At 43.4% G+C, this 27682-nt stretch overlaps 1 protein-coding gene across 5 annotated transcripts in view; it reads right to left on the bottom strand.

Annotated features, from left to right (window-relative positions):
• The window catches only part of mical2b (microtubule associated monooxygenase, calponin and LIM domain containing 2b), a 95706-nt gene that overhangs the window by 53619 nt on the left and 14405 nt on the right, over positions 1–27682 (bottom strand). For 4 of the 5 annotated variants that reach the window (XM_055933548.1, XM_055933545.1, XM_055933544.1 and 1 more), the window contains exons 2-14: positions 24368–24724; positions 17570–17777; positions 16977–17093; positions 12250–12351; positions 10611–10766; positions 9967–10067; positions 7593–7850; positions 6575–6690; positions 6112–6238; positions 5894–5984; positions 5029–5176; positions 3565–3764; positions 1072–1175 (exon numbers count right to left, since the gene is read on the bottom strand). In XM_055933548.1, the coding sequence (XP_055789523.1) occupies positions 1072–1175; positions 3565–3764; positions 5029–5176; positions 5894–5984; positions 6112–6238; positions 6575–6690; positions 7593–7850; positions 9967–10067; positions 10611–10766; positions 12250–12351; positions 16977–17093; positions 17570–17777; positions 24368–24631 (1992 nt within the window). In that variant the 5' untranslated portion in view covers positions 24632–24724. Of the gene's footprint in view, positions 1–1071; positions 1176–3564; positions 3765–5028; positions 5177–5893; positions 6010–6111; positions 6239–6574; positions 6691–7592; positions 7851–9966; positions 10068–10610; positions 10767–12249; positions 12352–16976; positions 17094–17569; positions 17778–24367; positions 24725–27682 lie in introns of those variants that run through there. The other variant, XM_055933547.1, reaches the window with a different exon arrangement.

Below are 27682 nucleotides of genomic sequence, written 5' to 3' on the forward strand. Positions count from 1 at the left end.
GGGAGAGAGAGCAAGAGGGAGAGAGAGCGAGCGAGCGAGAGGGAGAGAGAGCGAGCGAGCGAGAGGGAGAGAGAGCGAGCGAGCGAGAGGGAGAGAGAGCGAGCGAGCGAGCAAGAGGGAGAGAGAGCGAGCGAGCGAGCAAGAGGGAGAGAGAGCGAGCGAGCGAGCAAGAGGGAGAGAGAGCGAGCGAGCGAGCAAGAGGGAGAGAGAGCGAGCGAGCGAGCAAGAGGGAGAGAGAGCGAGCGAGCGAGCAAGAGGGAGAGAGAGCGAGCGAGCGAGCAAGAGGGAGAGAGAGCGAGCGAGCGAGCAAGAGGGAGAGAGAGCGAGCGAGCGAGCAAGAGGGAGAGAGAGCGAGCGAGCGAGCAAGAGGGAGAGAGAGCGAGCGAGCGAGCAAGAGGGAGAGAGAGCGAGCGAGCGAGCAAGAGGGAGAGAGAGCGAGCGAGCGAGCAAGAGGGAGAGAGAGCGAGCGAGCGAGCAAGAGGGAGAGAGAGCGAGCGAGCGAGCAAGAGGGAGAGAGAGCGAGCGAGCGAGCAAGAGGGAGAGAGAGCGAGCGAGCGAGCAAGAGGGAGAGAGAGCGAGCGAGCGAGCAAGAGGGAGAGAGAGCGAGCGAGCGAGCAAGAGGGAGAGAGAGCGAGCGAGCGAGCAAGAGGGAGAGAGAGCGAGCGAGCGAGCAAGAGGGAGAGAGAGCGAGCGAGCGAGCAAGAGGGAGAGAGAGCGAGCGAGCGAGCAAGAGGGAGAGAGAGCGAGCGAGCGAGCAAGAGGGAGAGAGAGCGAGCGAGCGAGCAAGAGGGAGAGAGAGCGAGCGAGCGAGCGAGCAAGAGGGAGAGAGAGCGAGCGAGCGAGCGAGCAAGAGGGAGAGAGAGCGAGAGAGCGAGCGAGCAAGAGGGAGAGAGAGCGAGCGAGCGAGCGAGCGAGCAAGAGGGAGAGAGAGCGAGCGAGCGAGCGAGCAAGAGGGAGAGAGAGCGAGCGAGCGAGCAAGAGGGAGAGAGAGCGAGCGAGCGAGCAAGAGGGAGAGGGAGAGAGAGCGAGCGAGCGAGCAAGAGGGAGAGAGAGCGAGCGAGCTCATGTTACCTTTGGGATCCTCTTTCTTGGCTGTGTTTGGTTCATTAAGTTGTAAACTGAGTTTGCAGACTCGGATGAATAGTTCTCATTGTTCTCATCCGTTTCCCTTGTACCTGTAACAAATCATAGCAGCGTGTTGTAATGAGCATTTTGATCCGTGATATACTATAATACACATACCATATTAAACCATCCAAAGCAGGTCAAGCCAAATCAAGAGGGTAACCAGATAGAAAAATGTGAAAATAAAAGCACAAACAAGACTACAGTATCCACAGTTGGAAACTGGTTCAAGATGATTCATCAAGTGTCAGACTATTGTGAGGGCATCACCCATTAGATCCCCCCATTAACCAATTATCTGACTAAATCATCAGTATTTTTGTTGAATGAAATGCCATGACGCCTTCTGTATTCTATAAAGGCAGCCATATAGCTCATAGAGGCATTATTATTACCATGAGCGTGAGGTGACCTGAACTGGGGCCTACATGTACAGTTGAAATCCTAAATTTACATACACTTAGGTTGGAGTCATTATACCTCGTTTTTTTTAACCACTCCAGGAATGTCTTTTTAACAAACTATAGTTTTGGCAAGTTTGTTAGGACAACTATTTTGTGCATGACAAGTAATTTTTCCAACAATTGTTTACAGACAGATTATTTCACTTAATCACAATTCCAGTGGGTCAGAAGTTAACATACTCTAAATTGACTGTGCCTTTAAACAGCTTGGAAAATTCCAGAACATTTTCCAAGCTGAAAATAAAGCTTTAGAAACTTCTGATAAACTAATTGACATCATTTGAGTCAATTGGATGTGTACCTGTGGAAGAATTTCAAGGCCTACCTTCAAACTCAGTGCCTCTTTGCTTGACATCATGGGAAAATCAAATGAAATCAGCCAAGACCTCAGAAAGTAAATTGTGGACCTCCACAAGTCTGGTTCATCCAGCAATTTCCAAAAGCCTAAAGGTACCACGTTCATCTGTATAAACAATAGTACACAAGTATAAACAGTAAGGAGACGCGTTCTGTCTCCTAGAGATGAACGTACTTTGGTGCGAAAAGTGCAAATCAATCCCAGAACAACAGCAAAGGACCTCGTGAAGATGCTGGAGGAAATGGGTACAAAAGTATCAATATCCACAGTAAAAACTAGTCCTATATCGACATAACCTGAAAGGCTGCTCAGCAAGGAAGAAGCCACTGCTCCAAAACCGGCATAAAAAAGCCAGACTACGGTTTGCAACTACACATGAGGACAAAGATCATACTTTTTGGAGAAATGTCCTCTAGTCTGATAAAACAAAAACAGAACTGTTTGGCCATAATGACCATCGTTATGTTTGAAAGAAAAAGGGGGATGCTTGCAAGCCAAAGAACACCATCCAAAACCGTGAAGCACATGGGTGGCAGCATCATGTTGTGGGGGTGCTTTGCTGCAGGAGGGTCTGGTGCACTTCACAAAATAGATGGCATCATGCGGTAGGAAAATTATGTGGATATATTAAAGCAACATCTCAAGACATCAGTCAGGAAGTTAAAGCTTGGTTGCAAATCGGTCTTCCAAATGGACAATGACCCCAAGCATATTTCTAAAGTTGTGGCAAAATGGCTTAAGGACAACAAAGTCAAGGTATTGGAGTGGCCATCACAAAGCCTTGACCTCAATCCCATAGAAAATGTGTGGGCAGAACTGAAAAACAGTGTGCGAGCAAGGAGACTTACAAACCTGACTCAGAAACACCAGCTCTGTCAGGAGGAATGGGCCAAAATTCACCCAACTTATTGTGGGAAGCTTGTGGAAGGCTACCTAAAACGTTTGTCCCAAGTTCATACAATTTAAAGGCAATGCTACCAAATACTAATTGAGTGTATGTAAACTTCTGACCCACTGGGAATGTGATGAAAGACATAAAAGCTGAAATCCTTCTCTAGTATTATTCTGACATTTCAAATTCTTAAAATAAAGTGGTGATCCTAACTGACCTAAGACAGGGAATGTTTACTAGGATTAAATGTCAGGAATTGTGAAAAACGGAGTTTAAATGTATTTGGCTAAGGTGTATGTAAACTTCCAACTTCAACTGTATGTGTAACATGCAATCCTATCCTATCATGACAGACGCAAAGTCATAACCGTTCAGTCACACACCATCCTCATTATGGATTGAAGTTTACCTCAATCTAACCTTCAGAATACTGCATGTAACTGAAATATAGCATACTTTAGAAGTAGTAAAACTCCACAGTTATGGAGTAATTTATGGAGAATAGTAGGCATTATAGCAACATTATTTTCCATATGTAGTATGGTATGTAACACATCGGAATATCGGGTACCATTATGTAACTATTGTGCATGGAGTTTACATTCCTGGCGCTTCAGGAAGTAGACTCTTGAGCAGGGGCCGTGTATGCAGTAGCTACTTCTGGAAGTGTGTTGTACTGTGGCATCAGATGAGGCGTGAGAGAACGACCCAGAACAGCAGCCTACCAGTGATGGATGCAGGTGAGTTGCGGAACATCTCGTAAACCTTGGAGATGTACAGCACCATCATCAGCTTGTCTGGGTCCTGGTCCAGAGCCATCTCCTTCCCCGTGGTCACAGGCTGGATACCAAACTCACGCTCTGCTATGTCAAAGGCCAGCTGGTTGTTCTTGGCTGAGTCCTCCTCATTCAGGGAGTCAAAGTCACTAGGATGGAGAGAGAGAAAGAGAAGAGGCATCAGGTTTACATCCTATAAGATCTCAATAAAGATGTTTCCCCGATGAAATGAGAATGTTGGTTTAATGATGCATTTTATATCGTTCTGCTTTCCACACCAGAGCGATGAAAGGGGAACTGAAAAGGTGAGATCTCAGGCCCTTCGCAACAGCCCTAGTAATGTTATGAACATGTTTCCTTTCAATAAAAGGGTTTAATTCAGAACGAACCAATCACATACACCGGTGACACAGAAAGGAAGGTGGGTGGGATTACCCAATTGGGAGCTAGAGCCAGAGGGATGAGGTCATCACGACTGCATCCCCAGCCCTCTCAGACTGCATCGACACAGCGTAAGGGATAAGACCCATTTGACACAGCATAAGGGATAAGACCCATTTGACACAGCGTAAGGGATAAGACCCATTTGACACAGCGTAAGGGATAAGACCCATTTGACACAGCGTAAGGGATAAGACCCATTTGACACAGCGTAAGGGATAAGACCCATTTGACACAGCATAAGGGATAAGACCCATTTGACACAGCATAAGGGATAAGACCCATTTGACACAGCGTAAGGGATAAGACCCATTTGACACAGCGTAAGGGATAAGACCCATTTGACACAGCGTAAGGGATAAGACCCATTTGACACAGCGTAAGGGATAAGACCCATTTGACACAGCGTAAGGGATAAGACCCATTTGACACAGCGTAAGGGATAAGACCCATTTGACACAGCGTAAGGGATAAGACCCATTTGACACAGCGTAAGGGATAAGACCCATTTGACACAGCGTAAGGGATAAGACCCATTTGACACAGCGTAAGGGATAAGACCCATTTGTCATTTAGGTAAACCAAAAACATTTCAAGGCGTGGAGCTCATAAGTGCCGTCAGTATCTAATACTGTAAGTTCAAATACTTTATAAACATTTGGAGTGCAATATGATAACCAAATGCTCTTTCCTTTGTGTGGTTTGGGCCATTTCTCTACATAGACAAATCTAGCTGTTTCCAACAAAGTTCAGGACAGTTTAACTTGAGTCCCACACCTTAAGTTTAACAGAAGTTTTGTCAACAGTATAATCAATGTCACTGTTGACATTTTCAACAGCATAACAAGTGACAGAACCAAAGGCAGTGCACGGTCACAGACAAGATGATAACCAGTGTGTGCTTTGATGATGGCGTTAAGACCACGACTGTGTGTGTGTATACAATGTATATACATATGTGTGTTCTCTCACATGAGGTCAGGTCGCATGAGGTGTATAAGAGCACAGAGCGCCAGGCCACTCTTCCAGGAGGAGGTGAGGTTGGTGACGTCCACGCCTCTATAACCCAGAGTCTGCTTCTGACACCAGGTGAGGAGGCGGCTTGGCCGAATGTCCGACTCTGGAAGAAGAGGGGTCAACCAATCAGTCAGCCAATCACTGACATCCTCACCAAATAACAAAACCCACAGAGAAAGATAAACACACCAGGTTACAGTTCATAGACATCACAGTGGTGTAATAACACCTCAAAGTTAAGGGAGTATGAGGGAAGAGAAACGTAGGTCAGCACACACGTTTGTTGGGCATGTTTGACCCTGTTTAATGTGCCAGCCTGTAACTGTGATAATAAAAGGAACAATGGCTTAACTGTCAGCTGAGGAAAGTTCATTGGACAACGAGATAGAGTACCAATAGAACGTCACGAGGAGCCATTATGTTCTAATGACCGATCCTCACGGTCAGCTTCTGCCCCATACACTCAAAAATCATTTGAGTCATTTAGCAGACACTGCTATCCAGAGCAATTAGCATTTAGTGCCTTGCTCAAGGGCACATAAACAGATTGGTTCGAATCCCCTAACAGACTGAACAGCGACCTTTCGGTTACTAGCCCAACGCTCTTAACCACTAGGCTACCTGTAGAACAGACGTTCCCATTCAAGTCAATGATCCATGATGGGTGGAACTGCAGACGTAATTGTATTTCTATGTCCTGGTTGTGTCTGAGCCTGTGATATGATTAGAGGATGATGCATCAGACATGGGTTATTCAGAGATGACAGGGTAAGAAATGCCAGTCTCAGACTGTGGTCAGTCTGTTTTCGTGAAGACTCACCTCGTCTGGAGAGACTGACAGATCTATGTGTGGGTCCACAGCATTCCAGAAGATAGGAGTCCTGCTGCCCGTCTAAGAACAGGTGACACACCTGAGAGAGCTCGCGTGATGAGTTTCTTTAACATGAAAATGTCAATACATGTCAAGCATGTTAATGTCAACTGTTCTAAATAAAACAACCTGTTTAAAGTGTGAGGTACTCTCCATCTCAGACAGACCTGATGTGGCTTGACACAGCTGGAGTTGAGGTTGGGGTACCGTGTTACCGGGTCAATGGTGTACTGCTCAAAGTTCTTTGAGATGTTCTCTGTCGTTGTTTGGGGTAATAGCCTGTAGAGACTCTCCCTACAAACGTAACAGAAGATGATCATTCCTTTTCTGTTAAAAGCAAAACAGATGACCTGTTACATTGGGGAACAGTAAACACCACAAAAAATGTTTTAATAATAAAATAAAAACAATCACCTTAATGTCCACCAATAGGATAACCAAACATTTACTAACCTGTAACATGGATCTAATCCTAATTTGAATGTAGACACCTGACAGCAATCTTTTCAGTTACTGAAACTAGTTTCTCATCATTATGGATGAAGTCATAGAAACTCATCCCATTAGGTCTGTGTGTGGACTTACATATTACTTCAGTCACATCCCTTCAGTCACAGCCTACTGTAGTACCTTTCTGCCAGGATCTCCAGGGGGGTCTTGCCCTGTACCCAGCCCCTCACCATCCACACCGTGTCAAAGGCAGCAAGGAAGCCTCGAGCACAGCCAGTCCCCATGGGCCAGAAGGGCTAGAGAAAGAGAACATGTACAGGGTCAATACATTCAGGAGACACACCAGTAGTTGAGCGACAACAAGCAAACTAGAAATGTTCAGAATCTGCCAATAGGGAATGTGTGGGGGAAACCATGCTCATCTGATCTACTGGAACCACCCCAAAGGAAAACCATGCTCATCTGATCTACTGGAACCACCCCAAAGGAAAACCATGCTCATCTGATCTACTGGAACCACCCCAAAGGGAAACCATGCTCATCTGATCTACTGGAACCACCCCAAAGGAAAACCATGCTCATCTGATCTACTGGAACCACCCCAAAGGAAAACCATGCTCATCTGATCTACTGGAACCACCCCAAAGGAAAACCATGCTCATCTGATCTACTGGAACCACCCCAAAGGAAAACCATGCTCATCTGATCTACTGGAACCACCCCAAAGGAAAACCATGCTCATCTGATCTACTGGAACCACCCCAAAGGAAAACCATGCTCATCTGATCTACTGGAACCACCCCAAAGGAAAACCATGCTCATCTGATCTACTGGAACCACCCCAAAGGAAAACCATGCTCATCTGATCTACTGGAACCACCCCAAAGGAAAACCATCCCCAGAAAACCATTCCCACATTTGTTTTTTCAAACAAGTTGAAACAGGATTTAATTGCACATACAACACATCTACTGTTGGCTCTTGTGACTTGAGGCATTTAGGCAAAGCTTTAAATATCGACTGGCACTAGAGCGAGGAATGAAATGAACAGTGATCTATACCTGCGTCATATTTATTAGGCACCAAAGAGATGAAAAACAATTTGAAACAGAGGAAAAACCTTAAGTTGTCCAATAAGAAATGAGTCTTTGTTTTCTGCTACATTTTTCTACAACCCCCCCCCCCCCCCCCCCTTTACCTCCAGTAGACTGTCCCCCACCAGGGACACAAGTAGCTGGTGTCCGTACTTCTCCCTGACAAGAGCTGCGTTCTCCGAGGCGTACATGCAGGTGAAGTCGAACATGGCCACGTCGGGCTGGCTGCAGTGGTTGATGGCGTAGTCTAGAGAGGGCAACTGGTAGTTGGTGCCAAAGTCGGCCGCCTCACGGGCGTAGGAGAGAAGAGCCTCCTGGTTCACGTTGTCTCGGCCCAGCAGCTTCTCTGTTTCAACGTGATCCTGCAGGACAAGAAAAAGGAAGGGTTGATGGGAAATCAGTGGTATTGCTCCGAAAGGATCAGAGCTCTACCTTCACCAGGCCCTAGTTGCAGCCATAGAGATGGTTGTAGACTATAACTGGGGCCAGCTGCTGAAACATCAAAAGGAACAGGTCTCACCTCAGGGAACAAGCAATTACAGGGGTTACACTTCTACCCCATTATTCTTACAGATCAACGCTAACACAGGCAATCAACATTATTTTATCAAAACGTATTTTCATTGTAGGAACTAAGATGCAATTCAGGAGCTTGACGACAACTAATCAGTCAAGGCAGCAGTGCAATAATTAGAGTTAAGACGACATACGGAGGTCACATTCAGAGCAGGAGGGATGAGGACTCCATCTCCACAAAGTGAGGATATGAAATGAAAACGAGCCTTCGGAAACAAAACATCTGATATGGAAATGAAGCCTGGGAGGGCTGTGTCTGTTAAGAGACCTCGTCCTGATACAATGAGTACTGTTGTAATAATAACACCACCAATCACCCTTATCCTCTCAGAGGACACTACGTCCTGTAGAGAGAGAATACTCATCGTTATAACTCATGAAAACGAGGCCGTTGCCGACTGTCTGGGCCTCTCTCCCAAACATGCTGGGTTTGAGAGAGATGTGCCTCCCTGTGGAGGCTAATGAAATGGGGCGGGGTAATCACTGGTGCCGACTGACACTGACGTCTAGTTAAACACGTCTAGTTAAACGCGTGCGTCCACACACACACGCGCGTCTAGTTAAACGCGTGCGTCCACACACACACGCGCGTCTAGTTAAACGCGTGCGTCCACACACACACACGCGCGTCTAGTTAAACGCGTGCGTCCACACACACACGCGCGTCTAGTTAAACGCGTGCGTCCACACACACGCGCGCGTCTAGTTAAACGCGTGCGTCCACACACACGCGCGCGTCTAGTTAAACGCGTGCGTCCACACACACACGCGCGTCTAGTTAAACGCGTGCGTCCACACACACACGCGCGTCTAGTTAAACGCGTGCGTCCACACACACACGCGCGTCTAGTTAAACGCGTGCGTCCACACACACACGCGCGTCTAGTTAAACGCGTGCGTCCACACACACACGCGCGTCTAGTTAAACGCGTGCGTCCACACACACGCGCGTCTAGTTAAACGCGTGCGTCCACACACACACGCGCGTCTAGTTAAACGCGTGCGTCCACACACACACGCGCGTCTAGTTAAACTACCTGCCCTCCAGGACACCTACACCACCCGATGTCACAGGAAGGCCATAAAGATCATCAAGGACAACAACCACCAGAGCCACTGCCTGTTCACCCCGCTATCATCCAGAAGGCGAGGTCAGTACAGGTGCATCAAAGCAGGGACCGAGAGACTGAAAAACAGCTTCTATCTCAAGGCCATCAGACTGTTAAACAGCCATCACTAACATTGAGTGGCTGCTGCCAACCTACTGACACATCTCTAGTCGCTTTAATAATGAATAAATGTATGTAACAAATGTATCACTAACCACTTTAAATAATGTTTACATACCCTACAATACTCATCTCAAATGTATATACTGTACTCTATACCATCTACTGCATCTTGCCTATGCCGTTCGGCCATCGCTCATCCATATATTTATATGTACATATTCTTATTCATTCCTTTACACTTGTGTGTGTATAAGGTAGTTGTTGTGAAATTGTTAGATTACTTTTTAGATATTACTGCATGGTCGGAGCTAGAAGCACAAGCATTTCGCTACACTCGCATTAACATCTGCTAACCTTGTGTATGTGACAAATAAAATTTGATTTGAGCTTCCACCCCCCCACACGTCTCAAACGCGTGCGTCCACACTTCTAGTTAAACACGTGCGTCCACACACACACATCTAGTTAAGACCCCTCCTCTCCAACACATCCTTCTCACCCAGCAACACATATTACCCGCACAAATACATCTAGTCTTGTGTTTTTATTCCCAGTTTAATGCCACGGCTGCGATTTAGCACCCTCTGGCAGATGGGGCACAATGGCACAGCTGTAAATATCTGCGCTGTGGGAGAGAGGCATATTGCGCACAAAGTAGCAAAACACTCACATAAATGATGACTCCCTTGTCCAGCAGACTCTGCTTCTTTGCGGTCATCACAAAATAGTGTGTGTTGTCTCTGTAGTACACAATGTTCTCCAGATCAATCCCTGCAATCACAAGACAACACAAAGCTTCATAAAAACCATGTCAGTCATGTTGACCATACAACCAAATTGTTTGTTTGACACGGCCAGTGGGAGGATCATGTCCCAAATGTGGTGTGTATCATGACCAATGTGAGTGATGGTACACAACCCTTTCATTAAGAGTTGATTTGAAGGGAGGAGATTCCAGCCTGTCTTCACACTGCTGAACCTCACAAAGCCAAGCAGGCTGCTAGAATCAGCAGCACTAGATCCTCCATGGTGTGTTAGCATGGGAAACATCTTATCTGCTGGTACTTCAGCAAAACACTCCCTTTGTAGGAGACACACTGGTTTCATGGATTAAAACATTTTATTGCGGTTCCCAATGGACTGATGTGATGACACCTAGGGTATCACCATTCCAGTTAAATTAGCCTGATCGCACATCAAAGACCATAAGAGTTGGCAAGACCGCACAAACAGGTCTAAGGCTTGGCTAGAGGTCAATGCCCTGGAGAGTGGTACAGAAGGTGTGTGTGGGGTCAGGTTTGTGAGATGGCCCACCGGTTTCCTCTTTAAGCTCCAGGAAGAACTTCTGGTTGAAGATGAAGGCCACGCCGCTGATCTCCTCCACCTTGGCCTCGGCCGTGGTGTTCCGGTTGACGAAGTTGGCTGTGATGGCGATGGCCAGCTTGCCCCGGAACTCTTTCCTCCTGAAACCTACAGTATGCGGCAAAACATCGTTATTGTTCTGCTGACACTCAACATCTAGGAAGTTAATCATTTTATACCAGATTAACTGAGTCAAATTGTGATAAGTCGAGACAATACTTTTTTATTACATAGTGTTAAGGAAAAACAGGCTGGTAAAGGTTAAGATGATGATATAGAACAAAAAGCATTAGGGGCATTTTAAAATACTACCTTCAAACTTTGTCTGAGCAATACTCCTGTCTGGGTGACAACTAACCCATGCATTTTCTTTTTTAGATACAAACTACACTCAAGACTTATCCAAATACTGTAATAGACTTTCACCAGTCACATGACCAGATTCCATCTGTATACCAGCTGTTCATCTTCTCCGGGAGACTTTTGGGTAATGTGCTCTGACACAGGTCAAAGATAACATGCACTATATAGAGTTAACTGCAGATGAAGACAAGTACTCTAAAATTATCACGGCTTGATTTCAAATTAGCTTTTTAATAGAAATTCCAAAGCCAGAAATTGTGAACATTCAATTGCCAAAACAATGAAGATGTTCCATTGTCTGTCATATCCACATACTGTAGACATCATAGTAACTTCCTATTGAAGTAATACAATATTTAAGTGTGTATTACTTTGTTTTTGATTACTATTATACTACTATAATTATTTAAAAACATCTTCACATCTCTGCTCAGGCAGTAGCAGCCACCCAATGTTATCTTTGTGCCATCTTCAGTCATCCAATTTAGCTAGGCTAGCCAGCCAAAGTATGCTACAGAGCTGTCTGACAAAATAGTTTTACTAGTTCAAAGTAGATAGTTCATTAAAGTAAGACTTGTCTCGATCCCTCTCTCTCATCGTTGTGTTCATTCCTCTCTCATGGTCTGTGTGTAGCTAACCTAGCAGGCATAACAGTGTATCCATCTGGCTGACTTGGAAAAAACAGGTGCAATAAATTATGGTCAATGTAGTTAATAACCAAGTTTGTGTTAAACTAGGTTGAATATTTGCTTAATGAAAACTACAACTCCCTTCAGCCCAGCGTCCCACATACTTCTTGATTTCTCTTGTGAATGATTGGATTTCTCTAGAGAAACGGAGAGTTGGGCTCGAAAAATACAGATTAAATGTTGGTCAATTAGTTGTTTAATTACCACTTTTTATTTTACAAAAATGTAGGTTAATAGCCCAGTACAACTTATTCCCTCAGGCATGTTCTCTCACATCCTGGAACAACTTGTGTGCAGCTCTATTGGACTTTACCCCTTAAGACAAGCATTTCATGACCATAAAGTGTTTATGACTGGCAAGCTAAGGGACAAATTGTTGTTTTTGCTCCTTTAGTTGAACATGTTTCCAAGACCATGCTTATATTGTTCAGGTGTGCAACTTCAGCCATGCCCAAGAGTCTTACAGACAACTTTAAATGTTTACACAGTCAAACATCGTGTGTAGAGCAAATAACGTCTTCATCATGTGTTCTGCTCACCGTCTAGCGTGTTTCTGCGTCCATCTGCGCCAATCACCACGTCAAAGTCAAAGTCAATGAGAGGGTGGTTTTCTGGTCTGATCTCTGCTCTCCATCCAGGCCCTGGAAAAAGGACAACATACAGTATATGGCAGTGGAAAGCCATAACAATACAGCAATATAGTCAACATTTTCTATTACTGTTAAGGTTGCATTTGATATATGTTTGTTATTGATTACAAGTCACTACATTCTGCTTTTTGATTAATGTGAAGGCACTGTTAAATACACAGCTAAGTTGTCTCCAATTATAAATAGCTGAAGTCTTGCTGAGGGTTTGTAATCTTTCACAATGCAGCGTGGTAAGTGGCAACGACGCAGAGAGAACAGAGACCCTCTCCATATCAGCTCAACACTTCTGCCACAGTCTCACACCGTGCCCACGGCACATTCTCCTAAGGTACCCACTTAAGAACATCGTCACTGCTGCAGAGGACACATTGCAACCCTAAATTTAAGCTCGTCTCCCATCTTTATCAGTCGAATGACAACATGCTACAGTATAAAAACGAACAGGGGTAAAAGAGGGGGTTTGTTCAAATTCAATGTTTAAAATTAAGTGGGGAAGTAAGTGCAGCTGAGGGACTATGGAATACAGCTTCAGAAATATACAGTACTAGTCATGAGTTGAGACTGACTCATTCAATGGTTTTTATTTTTTTACATTGTAGAATAATAGTTAAAACATTACTATGAAATCATGTAGTAACCAAAAGTGTTAAATCAAAATATATTTTATTTGAGATTCTTCAAAGTAAACCCCCTTTGCCTTGACAGCTTTGCACACTCTGGGCACGCTCTCAACCAACTTCACCTGGAATGCTTTAACAACAATCTTGAAGGAGTTCCCACATATGCTGAGCACTTGTTGTCTGCCATTACACAGCCTGGAGGTGTGTTCAGTCATTGTCCTGATGAAAAACAAAATTAATTCCCATCTGGTTTGTGCTTAGTGGGACTGGCAAATTGATGCAGAATGTTGTGGTAGTCATGCTGGTTAAGTGTGCCTAGCAAAGCACTGGTTAAGTGTTACCAGCAAAGCACCCCCAAGCTTCATGGTGAGAACCACACATGCAGAGATCAATTGTTCACCTACTCTGCGTTTCACAAAGACACAGAGGTTGGAACCAAAAATCTCAAATTTGGACTCAGATTTCCACTGGTTTAATGTCTATTGCTCGTGTTTCTTGGCCCAAGCAAGTCTTCTTATTATTGGTGTCCTTTAGTAGTGGTTTCTTTGCAGCAACTCAACCATGGAGGCCCGATTCACAGTCTCCTCTGAAAATTTGATGTTGATTGGTGTCTGTTCTTTGAACTCTGAAGCATTTATTTGGCATGCAATCTGAGGATGAACTTACGGGTCTCCCTTTCCTGTGGTGGTCCTCATGAGAGCCAGTCTCTTCATAGCTCTTGGACTTTGCAACTGCAATTGAAAAACTTTCAAAGTGCTTGACATTATCCAGATTGACTGACCATGTCTTAAAGTAAAAATGGACTGTCATTTCTCTTTGCTTATTTGAGCTGTTCTTGGTCTATCTTCTGAATACCACCGCTACCTTGTCACAACAACTGATGGCTCAAACGCATTAAGGAAAGAAATACCACAAATTAACAAGGCACACCTGTTAATTGAAATGCATTCAAGGTGACTACCTCATGAAGCTGGTTGAGAGAATGCCAAGAGTGTACAAAGCTGTCAAGGCAAAGGGTGGCTACTTTGAAGAATCTCAAATATATTGTTTAACACTTTTTTTGGTTACTACATGATTCCATGCGTGTCATTTCATTGTAGATTAATAGTGAAGACATCAACTATGTAGAAAATAGTAAAAATAAAGAAAAACCATGGAATGAATAGGTATCCAAACTTTTGACTGGTACGTCAACAAATCAAAATGAGATGATTGTGGACTTCAGGAAACAGCAGAGGGAGCACCCCCATATCCACATCGAAGGGACAGCAGTGGAGAAGGTGGAACGTTTTAAACGCCTCTGCGTACACGTCACAGACAAACTGAAATGGTCCACCCACACAGACAGTGGTGAAGGCGCAACAGCACCTCAACCTCAGGAGGCTGAAGAAATTTGGCTTGTCACACAAAACCCTGACAAACTTTTACAGATGCACAGTCGAGAGCATCCTGTTGGGCTGTATTGCAGCCTGGTACGGCAACTGCACCGCCCTCAACTGCAAGGCTCTCCAGAGGGTGGTGCGGTTCACACAACGCATTACCGGGGCCAAACGACCTGCCCTCCATGACACACAGCAAAAAGATCATCAAGGACATCAACCGCCCGAGCCACTGCCTGTTCACACCGATACCCATCCAGAAGGAGAGGTCACGTGCATCAAAGCTGGGACCTAGAGACAAAAAACAGCTTCCATCTCAAAGCCATCAGACTGTTAAACAGCAATTACTAACAGAGGCTGCTGCCTCCATTGAGACCCAATCACTGGCCAGTTGAATAAATGGATCACTAGTCATTTTATACAATGCACTCTTAATAAAATGTTTACATATCTTACATTACTGATATATGTACAGTTGAAGTCGGAAGTTTACATACGCCTTAGCCAAATATGTTTAAACTCAGTTTCACAATTCCTGACATTTAATCCTAGTAAAATTCCCTGTCTTAGGTCAGTTAGGATCACCACATTATTTTAAGAATTTAAAATGTCAGAATAATAGTAGAGAGAATGATTTATTTCAGCTTTTATTTCTTTCATCACATTCCCAGTGGGTCAGAAGTTTACATACACTCAATTAGTATTTGGTAGCATTGCCTTTAAATTGTTTAACTTGGGTCAAACTTCTCAGGTAGCATTCCACAAGCTTCCCACAATAAGTTGGGTGAATTTTGGCCCATTCCTCCTGACAGAGCTGGTGTAACTGAGTCAGGTTTGTAGGTCTCCTTGCTCGCACACTGTTTTTCAGTTCTGCCCACAAATTTTCTATAGGATGGAGGTCAGGGCTTTGTGATGGCCACTCCAATATCTTGACATCGTTGTCCTTAAATCATTTTGCCACATCTTTGGAAGTATGCTTCAGGTTATTGTCCATTTGGAAGACCTATTTGCGACCAAGCTTTAACTTCCTGACTGATGTCTTGAGCTGTTGCTTCAATATATCCACATCAATCTCCTCCCTCATGATGCAATCTATTTTGTGAAGTGCACCAGTCCCTCCTGCAGCAAAGCACCCCCGATGCTGCCACCCCGTGCATCACGGTTGGGATGGTGTTCTTCGGCTTGCAAGCCTCCCCCTTTTTCCTCCAAACATAACGATGGTCATTATGGCCAAACAGTTCTGTTTTTGTACCTTTGTACCCGTTTCCTCCAGCACCTTGACAAGGTCCTTTGCTGTTGTTCTGGGATTGATTTGCACTTTTTGCACCAAAGTACGTTCATCTCTAGGAGACAGAACGCGTCTCCTTCCTGAGCGGTATAACGGCTGCGTGGTCCCATGGTGTTTATACTTGCGTACTATTGTTTGTACAGATGAACGTGGTACCTTCAGGTGTTTGAAAATTGCTCCCAAGGATGAACAAGTTCTGAGGTCGTGGCTGATTTCTTTTGATTTTCTCATTATGTTAAGCAAAGAGGCACAGAGTCTGAAGGTAGGCCTAGAAATACATCCACAGGTACACCTCCAATTTAGGCTAATTGACATAATTTGATTATCAGAAGCTTCTAAAGCATGGCATGATTTTCTGGAATTTTCCAAGCTGTTTAAAGGCACAGTCAATTTAGTGTATGTAAACTTCTGACCCACTGGAATTGTGATAAAGTGAATTAAAAGTGAAATAATCTGTCTGTAAACAAAAATTACTTGTGTCGTGCACAAAGTAGATGTCCTAACCGACTTGCCAAAACTATATTTTGTTAACAAGACATTTGTGGAGTGGTTGAAAAACAAGTTAATGACTCCAACCTAAGTGTATGTAAACTTCCGAATTCAACTGTATACCATCTATTGCACCTTGCCTATGCCGCTCGGCTATCGCTCATCCATATACATATTCTCATTCCCCCCTTTAGATGTGTGTATTAGGTAGTTGGGGAATTGTTAGATATTACTGCACTGTTGGAACAAGAAGCACAAGCATTTCACTACACTCGCATTAACTGCTAACCATGTGTATGTGACAAATAAAATGTGATTTTGCATCAACTAAAATTAGGCAAGCAAAACTGACCTACAAAGCATATGCGCTTCACTGCAGACCTAGAGGCAGCCTCTACTCGTAAATGGAATTATGCGAGCACGTGTTTCTAAATCAAGAACACAAGATTGAGAAGTAGCCAATCCATCTGTGGCGTGTGATGTCATTTTGATCAAGTACCAGGGCTTGAGGGAGAGAAAGACCTAGTGCAGCCAACCAATGAAACTCAGCAATAGTGTTAACATACAAACTCAACATGAACAACAATGAACAGAAATGTAAAAAGCAGATTTCTAACAAACATTTAAGCATGAAACAAACATCAGCACTAGACAACTTGCCAAGGTTATGTTAACATGGCATGGAGGTTTAAAATGCTGAACCATGCTTTCACAGACGGATGCTGGACCTGATATCATTGTGTTGGATTGAAATGTGTTCGACAGAAAGACGAAAAACATGACCAGTTCCTGTCCAGAGGTGGAAAAAGCTGTATTTTCTGACTGAACCAAAAGAGTCACCTTCATTCTCCTGGTTCTCCGGTGGCTCCAACAGTTTGACAAACTCCACGTTGACATGGACCTCCACCCCCACAATGAGGGAGACCTTCAGTAGCATGAGCTGGAGCTGGCGAATACCTTCAGACACATACAAAGTATAATTAGGCAACAAGGCCAGAGAGGGTGTGGTATATAGCCAACATACCACAGCTAATAATAATTCACCCAGTTGCCAAATGTTCCGATAAATGACACCAGAAGGCCAGTTTGTCTCAGCAGTGGTTTTGAAACACATAGCATTTGCATTTATGGGCTCCTCCACTTTGCATGTTGTTATCTAAGGCACAGCAGTTGCAGGGAGATAACACTCACACGTCAGATTTCTTAGCATAGCAAGCCAGATATATAAAAAAATATATATAAAGAAATCCAACTGAAGAATGTGGAGTGAGTGAGGAAGAGATCATGTAATAATGTTACCATCTGATAAATCTTTCAGCCACATTCAACTTCCGTCAGTTTTCCCAAGCAGAACAAAAAAAACAAGGAAGAATAACATTACTTAACATCATTTCCTATGAGATGGAGAATGACATTAGCAGTACAATACTTACTGATGTGGTCTATGGCTCCAGCACAGAATTTTCCGTAGAACTTCTTGGCCCCGAGGCCCCTGAGGTCATGGATGGTGTAGGGCCACAGATGCAGCACGTTGTTCCTGGAGAAGGTGTCCCTCTTCTCAATCACCACCACCTTGGCCCCCAGCAGAGCCAGCTCTATGGCCGTACGCAGACCACAGGGGCCCCCTCCGATGATCAGACACTTGAGAGAGACTTCGTCATCAGTGTACAATACAAACTGTAATTAAAACAACCAGGAAAAACATCCCACATGATCAACAAACTGTTGCAGGAGGTGAAATTAGGTGAGATTACAGAAAATGCTATTAGCTACATCAAAGGTGATCACCTCTTCAACATTAGTTCTATTGTATTGCAACCTCTGATATTAAACATCAAAGATAAAACCAAGGCCTCATAAGGAGAACATATCAATACAGCATATAGGGCCCCATTATGAAATCAGGTTTCATCTCCTACAATAAAACATAACCACTGTAGTCATTTCACTGGTGTGATCAACTGACCTCTGTTCACTGAAGGCATGACAGAGCAGTGAGATGACCTTATCCTCTGCCGTAGTTGTTGGTCTGTCATGTGGGCAACTCCACGGTAACAGAATGACGTGGATACATTAGTGAAAAATCCCAGTACGCCAAACAAAAACCAATGATTGCAAAGTTAAATAGACCATATAAAACTATGCACAAGGACGACTTTTAACAAATTCCACTGGAAATCTTACAAAACACATTTACTTCAAGAACAGTGAAGATTCAAAGTTTGGTAACAGAATGACACCACAAACAACAATTTGTGTTTAGAGTTGTATTGTTTGGGACTCAAACATCGGAGTGTCAGGTATTTGAAGGTTACTAGGCCAGTCCGGGCCTGAGTGTGGTGGGTTTGAATGAGCTGATCTCAAGCCACTGACCGCACTTGGACATGGTGCATGGATGTCTGCTATGCATTATGGGGGATTTGTCTCACCAGACAACCAGCGTTGCTAAAAGGGGTCAGCTGATTCCAGTCAAACTAAGTCCTCAAGAGATACTTTGTGCCATTCATGAGGTTGTTATTACTAGAGACTTGACATATGGTATTTCAACTACACAGCTTGCAAAATCTCAGCATGCATAGTATTCAACAGAATTAAATCCCATTTAGACCAAACAAAGGCGACAATGAACTGTTGGAATGAAAGGAATGAATTGGTCCTAATGTGGCTCTGTACAAGGTGAATGATTGTCACTAGGATATGGAGACGATAGTGTTATTTGGCTCTGTGGGGAGCTATGGGTTTTGGGCTATTCTTAGAGAATGCTCGAGTCAGCGCGCACGTTGTTGTGTACCGTTTCCAGAGCTTGTCATGGACCCTACACAGATCGCACCATAAGAGGTCAACTAAGGGGGGAAAAAACAGTTGACACAACAATAAGGATGATGAATTAAGTCCCTGCAAGTCTGGCAGGGCCAATACTCAGGTGTTTACCCACGTGTGACAGCAGTGTTTTTAAAGGTCTGGCAAAATACAAGTTTCCTTGTTTATTGAGATGTCTTGTCTATACTGCAGCTGTGAGAAACTGGTGCTGCCATACAGAGGTGTATCCAGTGTCATTCAGGTTCAGACACGATGCCCAGATGAGGGATTTAACAAAAGACCAGACCTAGTTTCATAATGACATTTTTTTGTTAACATCTGTACAATGTAAACATATGGTGATATTTCATCACTTTCAGACACAAAACCCAACCCTGATTGGTTCATGGGTCCCTGTGCACACATGAAATCCAAGATCCCTTAATACTGCTGCACTATTTAACAAACACAGTATCAGCCAAAAGTTTGTACACACACCTACTCATTCCAGGGGTTCTTTATTTTTACTATATTGTAGAATAATAGTGAAGAAAACAAAACTATGAAATAACATATGGAAACATGTACTAACCAAAAAGAAAAAAGTGTTAACTAAAATATATTTTACATTTGAGATTCTTCAAAAGGAGCCACCCATTGCATTCTCAACCAGCTTCATGACGTAGTCACCTGGAATGCATTTAAATTAAAAAAGGTGTTCCTTGTTAAAAGTAAATTTGTGGAATTTATTTTTCTTAATGCGTTTAAGCCAATCAGTTGTGTAGTGACAAGGTAGGGGGGTATACAGAAGTTAGCCCTATTATGGCAAGAACAGCTCAAATAAGCAAAGAGAAAGAACTGTCCATCATTACTTTAAGACATGAAGGTCAGTCAATACAGAAAATGTCAAGAACTTTGAAAGAGCAAAAACCATCAAGCGCTATGATGGAACTGGCTCTCACGAGGACCGCCACAGGAAAGAAAGAGTTTCCTCTGCTACAGCGGATAAGTTCATTAGAGTTAACTGCACCTCAGATTGACACATTTATTTGGGCTGCAGAGTTCAAGTAACAGACATCAACTGTTCAGAGGAGACCGTGAAGCAGGCCTTCATGGTGGAATTGCTGCAAAGAAACCACTACTAAAGGACACCAATAAGAAGAGACTTGCTTGAGCTAAGAAACACGAGCAATGGACAATAGACCGGTGGAAATCTGTCCTTTGGTCTCGTGATTATAAATTTGAGATTTTTGGTTCCAACCGCTGAGTCTGACGCAGAGTAGGTGAATGTGAATGGATGATCTCTGCATGTGTGGTTCCCACCCTGTAGCCTGGGGATGTGATGGTGCTTTGCTGGTGACTCACTGATTTATTTAGAATTCAAGGCACACTTAACCAGTATGGCTACCACAGCATTCTGCAGCGATATGCCATCCCATCTGGTTTGCACTTAGTGGGACTATCATTTGTTTTTCAACAGGACAATGACCCACCACACCTCTAGGCTGTGTAAGGGCTATTTGACCAAAGAGAGTGATGGAGTGCTGCATCAGATGACCTGGCCTCCACAATCACCCAACCTCAACCTAATTGAGATGGTTTGGGATAAGTGGGACCGCAGAGTGAAGTAAAAGCAGCAAACAAGTGCTCAGCATGTGGGAACTCCTTCAAGATGGTTGGAAAAGCATTACTCATGAAGCGTTGAGAGAATGCCAAGAGTCTACAAAGCTGTCATCAAGGCAAAGGGTGGCTACTTTGAAGAATCTCAAACATAAAATATATCGATTTGTTTAACACTTTTTTGGTTACTACATGATTCCATATGTTTTATTTCATAGTTTTGATGTCTTCACTATTCTTCTACCTTGTTGAAAATAAAGGAAAACCCTTGAATGAGTAGGTGTATCCAAACTTGACTGGTACTGTACGTTGAATTTATGAAATATAAAAAGTACAAACTCCAGGCGATGCTTTCCAAAGGTCTGGAGGGTCAACAATTCAATACAACTGACATACTCAAGCGAATCACCCATATGGAATGCGAGTGTATATTACAATATCCCTGTGTACATTGTATTTATTTAACTAGGCAAGTCAGGTAAGAACAAATTCTTATTTACAATGAAGGCCTACAGCAGGCCAAACCCGGACAACACTGGGCCAATCGTGCACCGCCCAATCACAGCCAGTTGTGATACAGCCCGAATTCGAACCAGGGTGTCTGTAGTGACACCTCAAGCACTGATATGCAGTGCCTGAGACCATTGCGCTACTCGGGCGTGAACCATTCTGAATGAATAGGATATGCAAATATACATTTGGTACATAAACAAGCAAGCATAAGAACCAAAACTATTCCAGTCACTACAGCAATGTAAAACAAAAACCATAATCCCACTTTAAAATGGGAGGTAAGAAAATAGTTGTCCATGGAATTTGGCTAGTCTATAGTTGTGGCCAAAAGTTTTGAGAATTACACAAACTATGATTTCCACAAAGTTTGCTGCGTCAGTGTCTTTAGATATTTTTGTCAGATGTTACTACTGAAGTATAATGACAAGCATTTCATCAGTGTCAAAGGCTTTTATTGACAATGACATGAAGTTGATGCAAAGAGTCAATATTTGTAGGGTTGACCCTTCTTTTTCAAGACCTCTGCAATCCGCCCTGGCATGCTGTTAAATAATCTGGGCCACATCCTGACTGATGGCAGCCCGTTCTTGCATAATCAATGCTTGGAGTTTGTCAATGCTTGGAATTTGTGGGGTTTTGTTTGTCCACCCGCCTCTTCAGAATTGACCACAAGTTCTCAACGGGATTAAGGTCTGGGGAGTTTCCTGGCCATGGACCCAAAATATTGATGTTTTGTTCCCCGAGTCACTTAGTTATCACTTTTGCCTTATGGCAAGGTGCTCCATCATGCTGGAAAAGGCATTGTTCGTCACCAAACTGTTCCTGGATGGTTGGGAGAAGTTGCTCTCGGAGGAAGTGTTGGTACCATTCTTTATTCATGGCTGTGTTCTTTGGCAAAATTGTGAGTGAGCCCACTCCCATGGCTGAGAAGCAACCCCACACATGAACGGTCTCAGGATGCTTTACTGTTGGCATGACACAGGACTGATGGTTGCGCTGCCCTCGTCTTCTCCGGACAAACTTTATTTCGGATGCCCGAAACAATCGGAAAGGGGATTCAGAGAAAATGACTTTACCCCCAGTCCTCAGCAGTCCAATCCCTGTACCTTTTGCAGAATACCAGTCTGTCCCTGATGTTTTTCCTGGAGAGAAGTGTCTTCTTTGCTGCCCTTCTTGACACCACGCCATCCTCCAAAAGTCTTCACCTCACTGATGCACTCACACCTGCCTGTTGCCATTCCTGCGCAAGCTCTGTACTGGTGGTGCCCCGATCCCGCAGCTGAATCAACTTTTGGAGACGGTCCTGGCGCTTGCTGGACTTTCTTGGGCACCCTGAAGCCTTCTTCACAACAATTGAACCGCTCTCCTTGAAGTTCTTGATGATCCGATAAATGGTTTATTTAGGTGCAATCTTCCTGGCAGCAATATCCTTGCATGTGAAGCCCTTTTTGTGCGAAGCAATGATGACGGCACGCGTTTCCTTGCAGGTAACCATGCTTGACAGAGGAAGAACAAAGATTCCAAGCACCACCCTCCTTTTGAAGCTTCCAGTCTGTTATTTGAACTCAATCAGCATGACAGAGTGATCTCCAGCCTTGTCCTTGACAACACTCACACCTGTGTTAACGAGATAATCACTGACATGATGTCAGCTGGTCCTTTTGTGGCAGGGCTGAAATGCAGTGGAAATGTTTTTTGGGGATTCAGTTCATCTGCATGGCAAATAGGGACTTGGCAATTAATTGCAATTCTTCTGATCACTCTTCATAACATTCTGGAGTATATGCAAATTGCCATCTAACAAACTGAGGTAGGAGACTTTGTGAAAATTAATATTTGTGTCATTCTCAACTTTTGGCCACGACTGTAGACTATCAGACAAGCACCACCGTCATCTAGGCCTATCTAACTCCAGCATCCTTCCCTTAGGACCTCTAATATTTTCCTCTGAGAATTTTGTCATTTAAACACTACGCTAAACATTCAAGAAAACGTACACCTAAAATGGGCAGAAATAATATTTTTTCAAAACAGCCTGCATTAACAAATCCATTGTGTCATAATGGATTTGCTGATTTTGCACTGTCAAATCATTTGTTTCATGTGTGAGGAGGTTAATCATGCTTTCCTTGTTTGACATGATCCTGTGGACGTATGCAGTGTAGCTGTTCTCCGTATTGCTCCCATAAGAAGCGGCTACCAGCTGGGTGTGTAGGGATTTCATCTCAAAACAGTATAAAGAGATACACAGCAACAGTCTGTCATGCATCATAACATTACCATGAAATATAAGTCACATAATGAACCTACTGTACAACTAGTACTTTAACATACTGTAAATAGTACTTTAACCTCTAGAGTAGCTGCTGCCTTGGCAGGAACTAAGGAATCATTACAAATACATTTGACCAACATTTTATAAGTAAGAACCACTTTTCAAGTTGTAAACTATAGTTTTGAGTGAATGTGAATTGATGTCACAGGGCTTCAATTTGATTTAAAAAATAAACTGTTGTCTGGCTCATAGTAGTAAAGATAAAAAAGTAGCCTATTCCGTCACAGGCGGTGACCTGACTCTTCGCTACATCTGACACAGGGAAGTTATAAATCAAAAGCAACCAGCTATGAATCATCATTCCTTATGCACATATGGGATATTAGCATGGAGAATATCATGTATTCAATCCCAATGTGGAAGGTCTGCCCAAAGGCAAATAGGGTTTATTCATTTTAGGCCAAAATAATGGAAACACTTGAGCAAATGAGGGATACAAAGTATATTGAAAGCAGCTGCTTCCACACAGCTGTGGTGCCGATGTTAATTACGCAAATAACATCACATCATGCTTATGTATAAAAATGCTGGGCAGGCTATTATTTTGGCTACCATGGCTATGCCCTCATTTACATTGACCCACTATTTATTTTAATTATTTTGCACTGACTCCCTTGCACACACACTAGACTCTACCCCCACACACTACACTGACAATCAAACATACAAATATTGACACCGCACACATGCACGCACGCTGCTGCTACTGTTTATTATACAGTATATCCTGATTGTTTAGTCACTTTTACCACTACCCACACTTGAACACTTATGGGAGATTCTGGAGCGGCGCCTGAGTCAACGTTACTGTGAAAGCACAGGTTGGTGGTACCATAATTGGGAAGGACGGGCTCGTGGTAATGCCTGGAGCGGAATACCATTCCATTGTCCCATTCCAGACATTATTAGGAGGCGTCCTCCCCTCAGCAGCCTCCACTGTGTAAAAGCTTGGGTGATTTCTTACCCTAGTGCCCTCACAGGCTTGGGCTTTCTTGTACTCCTTGTGGCCGGCTCTCTTGTCCAGTTTGGTCCAGAGGGCCTTGGCCTTCCAGTTGGTGACCGTGGCTTTGAGGTTGCTGTAGAAGTTCCTGTAGTCCAGCGGGTTCAGATCCATCTGCCTGCATAAGATACTAAAGGCCTGCATAGTGCCCTTACACGTGGACGCCTGGACAAAGTTCTCAAAGAGCTGCTTGGCCTGAGCACTCCTCTCATCCTCTGTTTCACACATCTTCCGTTTTGGAGACTGTCTGGGCAGTCCCTCGCTCCGGCCCCAGCCCTCACAGGCTTAGTTAGACTATGACAACTGCCATCTCAGCGGATTCTGGAAAGGAAAATGGCATTTGATTTTATTACAGCGTCACTCCGCACTCAGACTAAGTAATCTAGACATTTGCTCTGTGGGAGACCATATCAAGTAATAATGTTACATGGTAATTAATAGCACGCCTAATAAAACATGCCAAAAATGTATTCTCTTAAAGTCCACAAGAATAATTTGCACCCTGTAGCTTGATTATGTTACTGGACCTTTTTAAAAATCAAAACAAGGAGATGTCACATTAAAATGTATGTAATATCTCTAGCATGTTCAAGACAATACAACATGCACTCCTTCATATAAGAATTCATATCATATCATATTCTCAGTGTGAACCCACATTTCCACTGACCAGTCACAGCGAAACAGAAGTTGAAATAGTACATCCTGTTTAAAGCATGGAGGATGCTGTTGCATAAAACATCAAAAACATCCCTAATTTGCATAGCTGGAGATGTCATGACAGCTCTGAAACAAGGCCCATTAAACAGGCACCTCAAGTCCTCAACTGGCAGCTTCATTAAATAGTACCCACAAAACACCAGTCTCAACATCAACTACAGGATGCTGGCCTTCTAGCCAGAGTTCCTCTTTCCAGTGTCTGTGTTCTTTAGCCCATCTTAATCTTTTCTTTTTATTGGCCAGTCTGAGATATGGCTTTTCTTTGCAACTCTGCCTAGAAGGGCAGCATCCCGGAGTCGCCTCGTCACTGTTGATTTTGAGACTGGTGTTTTGCGGGTACAATTTAATGAAGCTGCCAGTTGAGGACTTGTGAGGCATCCGTTTCTCAAACTAGACACTAATGTACTTGTCCTCTTGCTCAGTTGTGCACCGGGGCCTCCCACTTTATCTATTCTGGTTAGAGCCAGTTTGCGCTGTTCTGTGAAGGGAGTAGTACACAGCGTTGTACGAGATCTTCTGTTTCTTGGCAATTTCTCGCATGGAATAGATTTAATTTCTCAGAACAAGAACAGACTGACGAGTTTCAGAAGAAAGTACTTTGTTTCTGGCCATTTTGAGCCTGTAATTGAACCCGCTGATGCTCGGGATACTCAACTAGTCTAAAGGCCAGTTTTATTGCTTCTTTAATCAAAACAAGTTCAGCTGTGCTAACAATTGCAAAAGGGTTTTCTAATGATCAATTGGCCTTTTAAAATGATAAACTTGGATTAGCTAACAACGTGCCATTGAAACACAGGGTTGATAGTTGCTGATAGTGGGCCTCTGTACACCGAATGTAGATATTCCATCAAATCAGCCCTTTCCAGCTACAAGTAATTTACAACATTAACAATGTCTACACTATTTATGATCAATTTGATGTTATTTTAAATGGACACATTTAATTTTTTTAACAGTGCTTTTTTCAAAACAAGGACATTTCTTAGTGACCCCAAACTTTTGAATGGTAGTGTACACACAATTCACTGCCTCCGTCTGCAGTCTCTCCCATTACCTGCCCAAATAACAGAACAAGCTACGCCATTCAACTAATCATCATTCAGTTATTCATCCTCTTCAAGTAAGCATACCACCAATTTCAAACAGCATATTGTAGGAGCATGTGCTCATGATGTATCCCAGGAAATCAAATCTGTTATTCGATGTATAATACGTTCGCTCAATGACTCTACCCATCATGTCAATTGAAATGTAAACCTGGATGTGTTAAGGGAACCATCAAAGTTCTGAAGTAGGGGAGACTGCAGTTTCCATGAGGCCTGAAACATGATTCCATTTGATATTTGGGTCAGTTGAACGGCTATGTGCAGACTGCAGGAGCGCGCAACCCAAACAAGTGAGAAGTCTGTCCTCATCTCCCCACCACTTTTAGTGGACCAGAGGTGGTGTCACATCTCATACCCAATCACGTTTGGCAGATAGCAACATCACATCTAGCAAAGGCTCTGGCACTGAAATTCAGATGCGCTCTGCTCCAAACTACACTGCTCTTCTCTCTGTCCGGACTGAACCACTCATGGGACTTTTAGCTCAGTCAAGAGAGAAATAAAATTTAACTACATGACTTCTGATTGGGAATTCTCACACATTTCAACTTTGCGTCCTCTGGGGGGGTTGAAGACACACAGTAACACAAACAATTCCAGGGAGTCAGTGTGGTATGGGATAGTTCACGGCCTAATCTATATTTAACCGGTTGAAGCACTGTGGGAAATTGCACATGGAGAGTCTGGCATTATATTGCACTCACAATCTGCCTCCATTTGTAGAAAGAGTTTTAAGTAGAGTAGAAAAAACTAGAACAAGACACATGAGTTTGTTGGGGGAAAACTAATTTTTCATCACCTAGAATCAAAAGCCAACAGCTAGGTACACAACAACCATGTTAGCGGCTGTGTCCATGTATAGTACCTTCAGAAAGTAATCACACCTCTTGACTTTTTCCATATTTGTTTGGTTTACAGGCTAAATTTAAAATGGATTAACATTGAGATTGTGGTATTCTGTGTAGGCCAGGGACAGAAAATAAGTTGCATGGACTCACTGTGTGTGCGCGCAATAGTGCTTAACATGTTTTTTTTAATAACTACCTCATCTCGGGTTTCCCCACATTTACAGATAATTGTAAGGTCCCTAAATCGAGCAGTGAATTTCAAACAGATTAAACCACAAAGACCAGGTAGGTTTTCCAATGCCTTACAAAGGGCACATATTGATATGTGGGTGTAAAAAAAAAAGCAGACACTGAATATCCCTATGAGTATGGTGAAGTTATTACACTTTGGATGATGTATCAATACAACCAGTCACTACAAAGATACAGGCATCCTTCTTAACCCAGTTGGGGGAGAGGAAGGAAACCACGCAGGGATCTCACCATGAGGCTCATGGTGACTTGAAAAAAAGTTAGAGTTAACCTCAAGGATTGGACCATTTTCAAATGTTCACCTAAAAATGACATACCCAAATCTAACTACCTGTAGCTCTGGACCTGAAGCA

This window comes from Salvelinus fontinalis, chromosome 9 (assembly GCF_029448725.1).
Source record: "Salvelinus fontinalis isolate EN_2023a chromosome 9, ASM2944872v1, whole genome shotgun sequence".
Classification (NCBI taxonomy): domain Eukaryota; kingdom Metazoa; phylum Chordata; class Actinopteri; order Salmoniformes; family Salmonidae; genus Salvelinus; species Salvelinus fontinalis.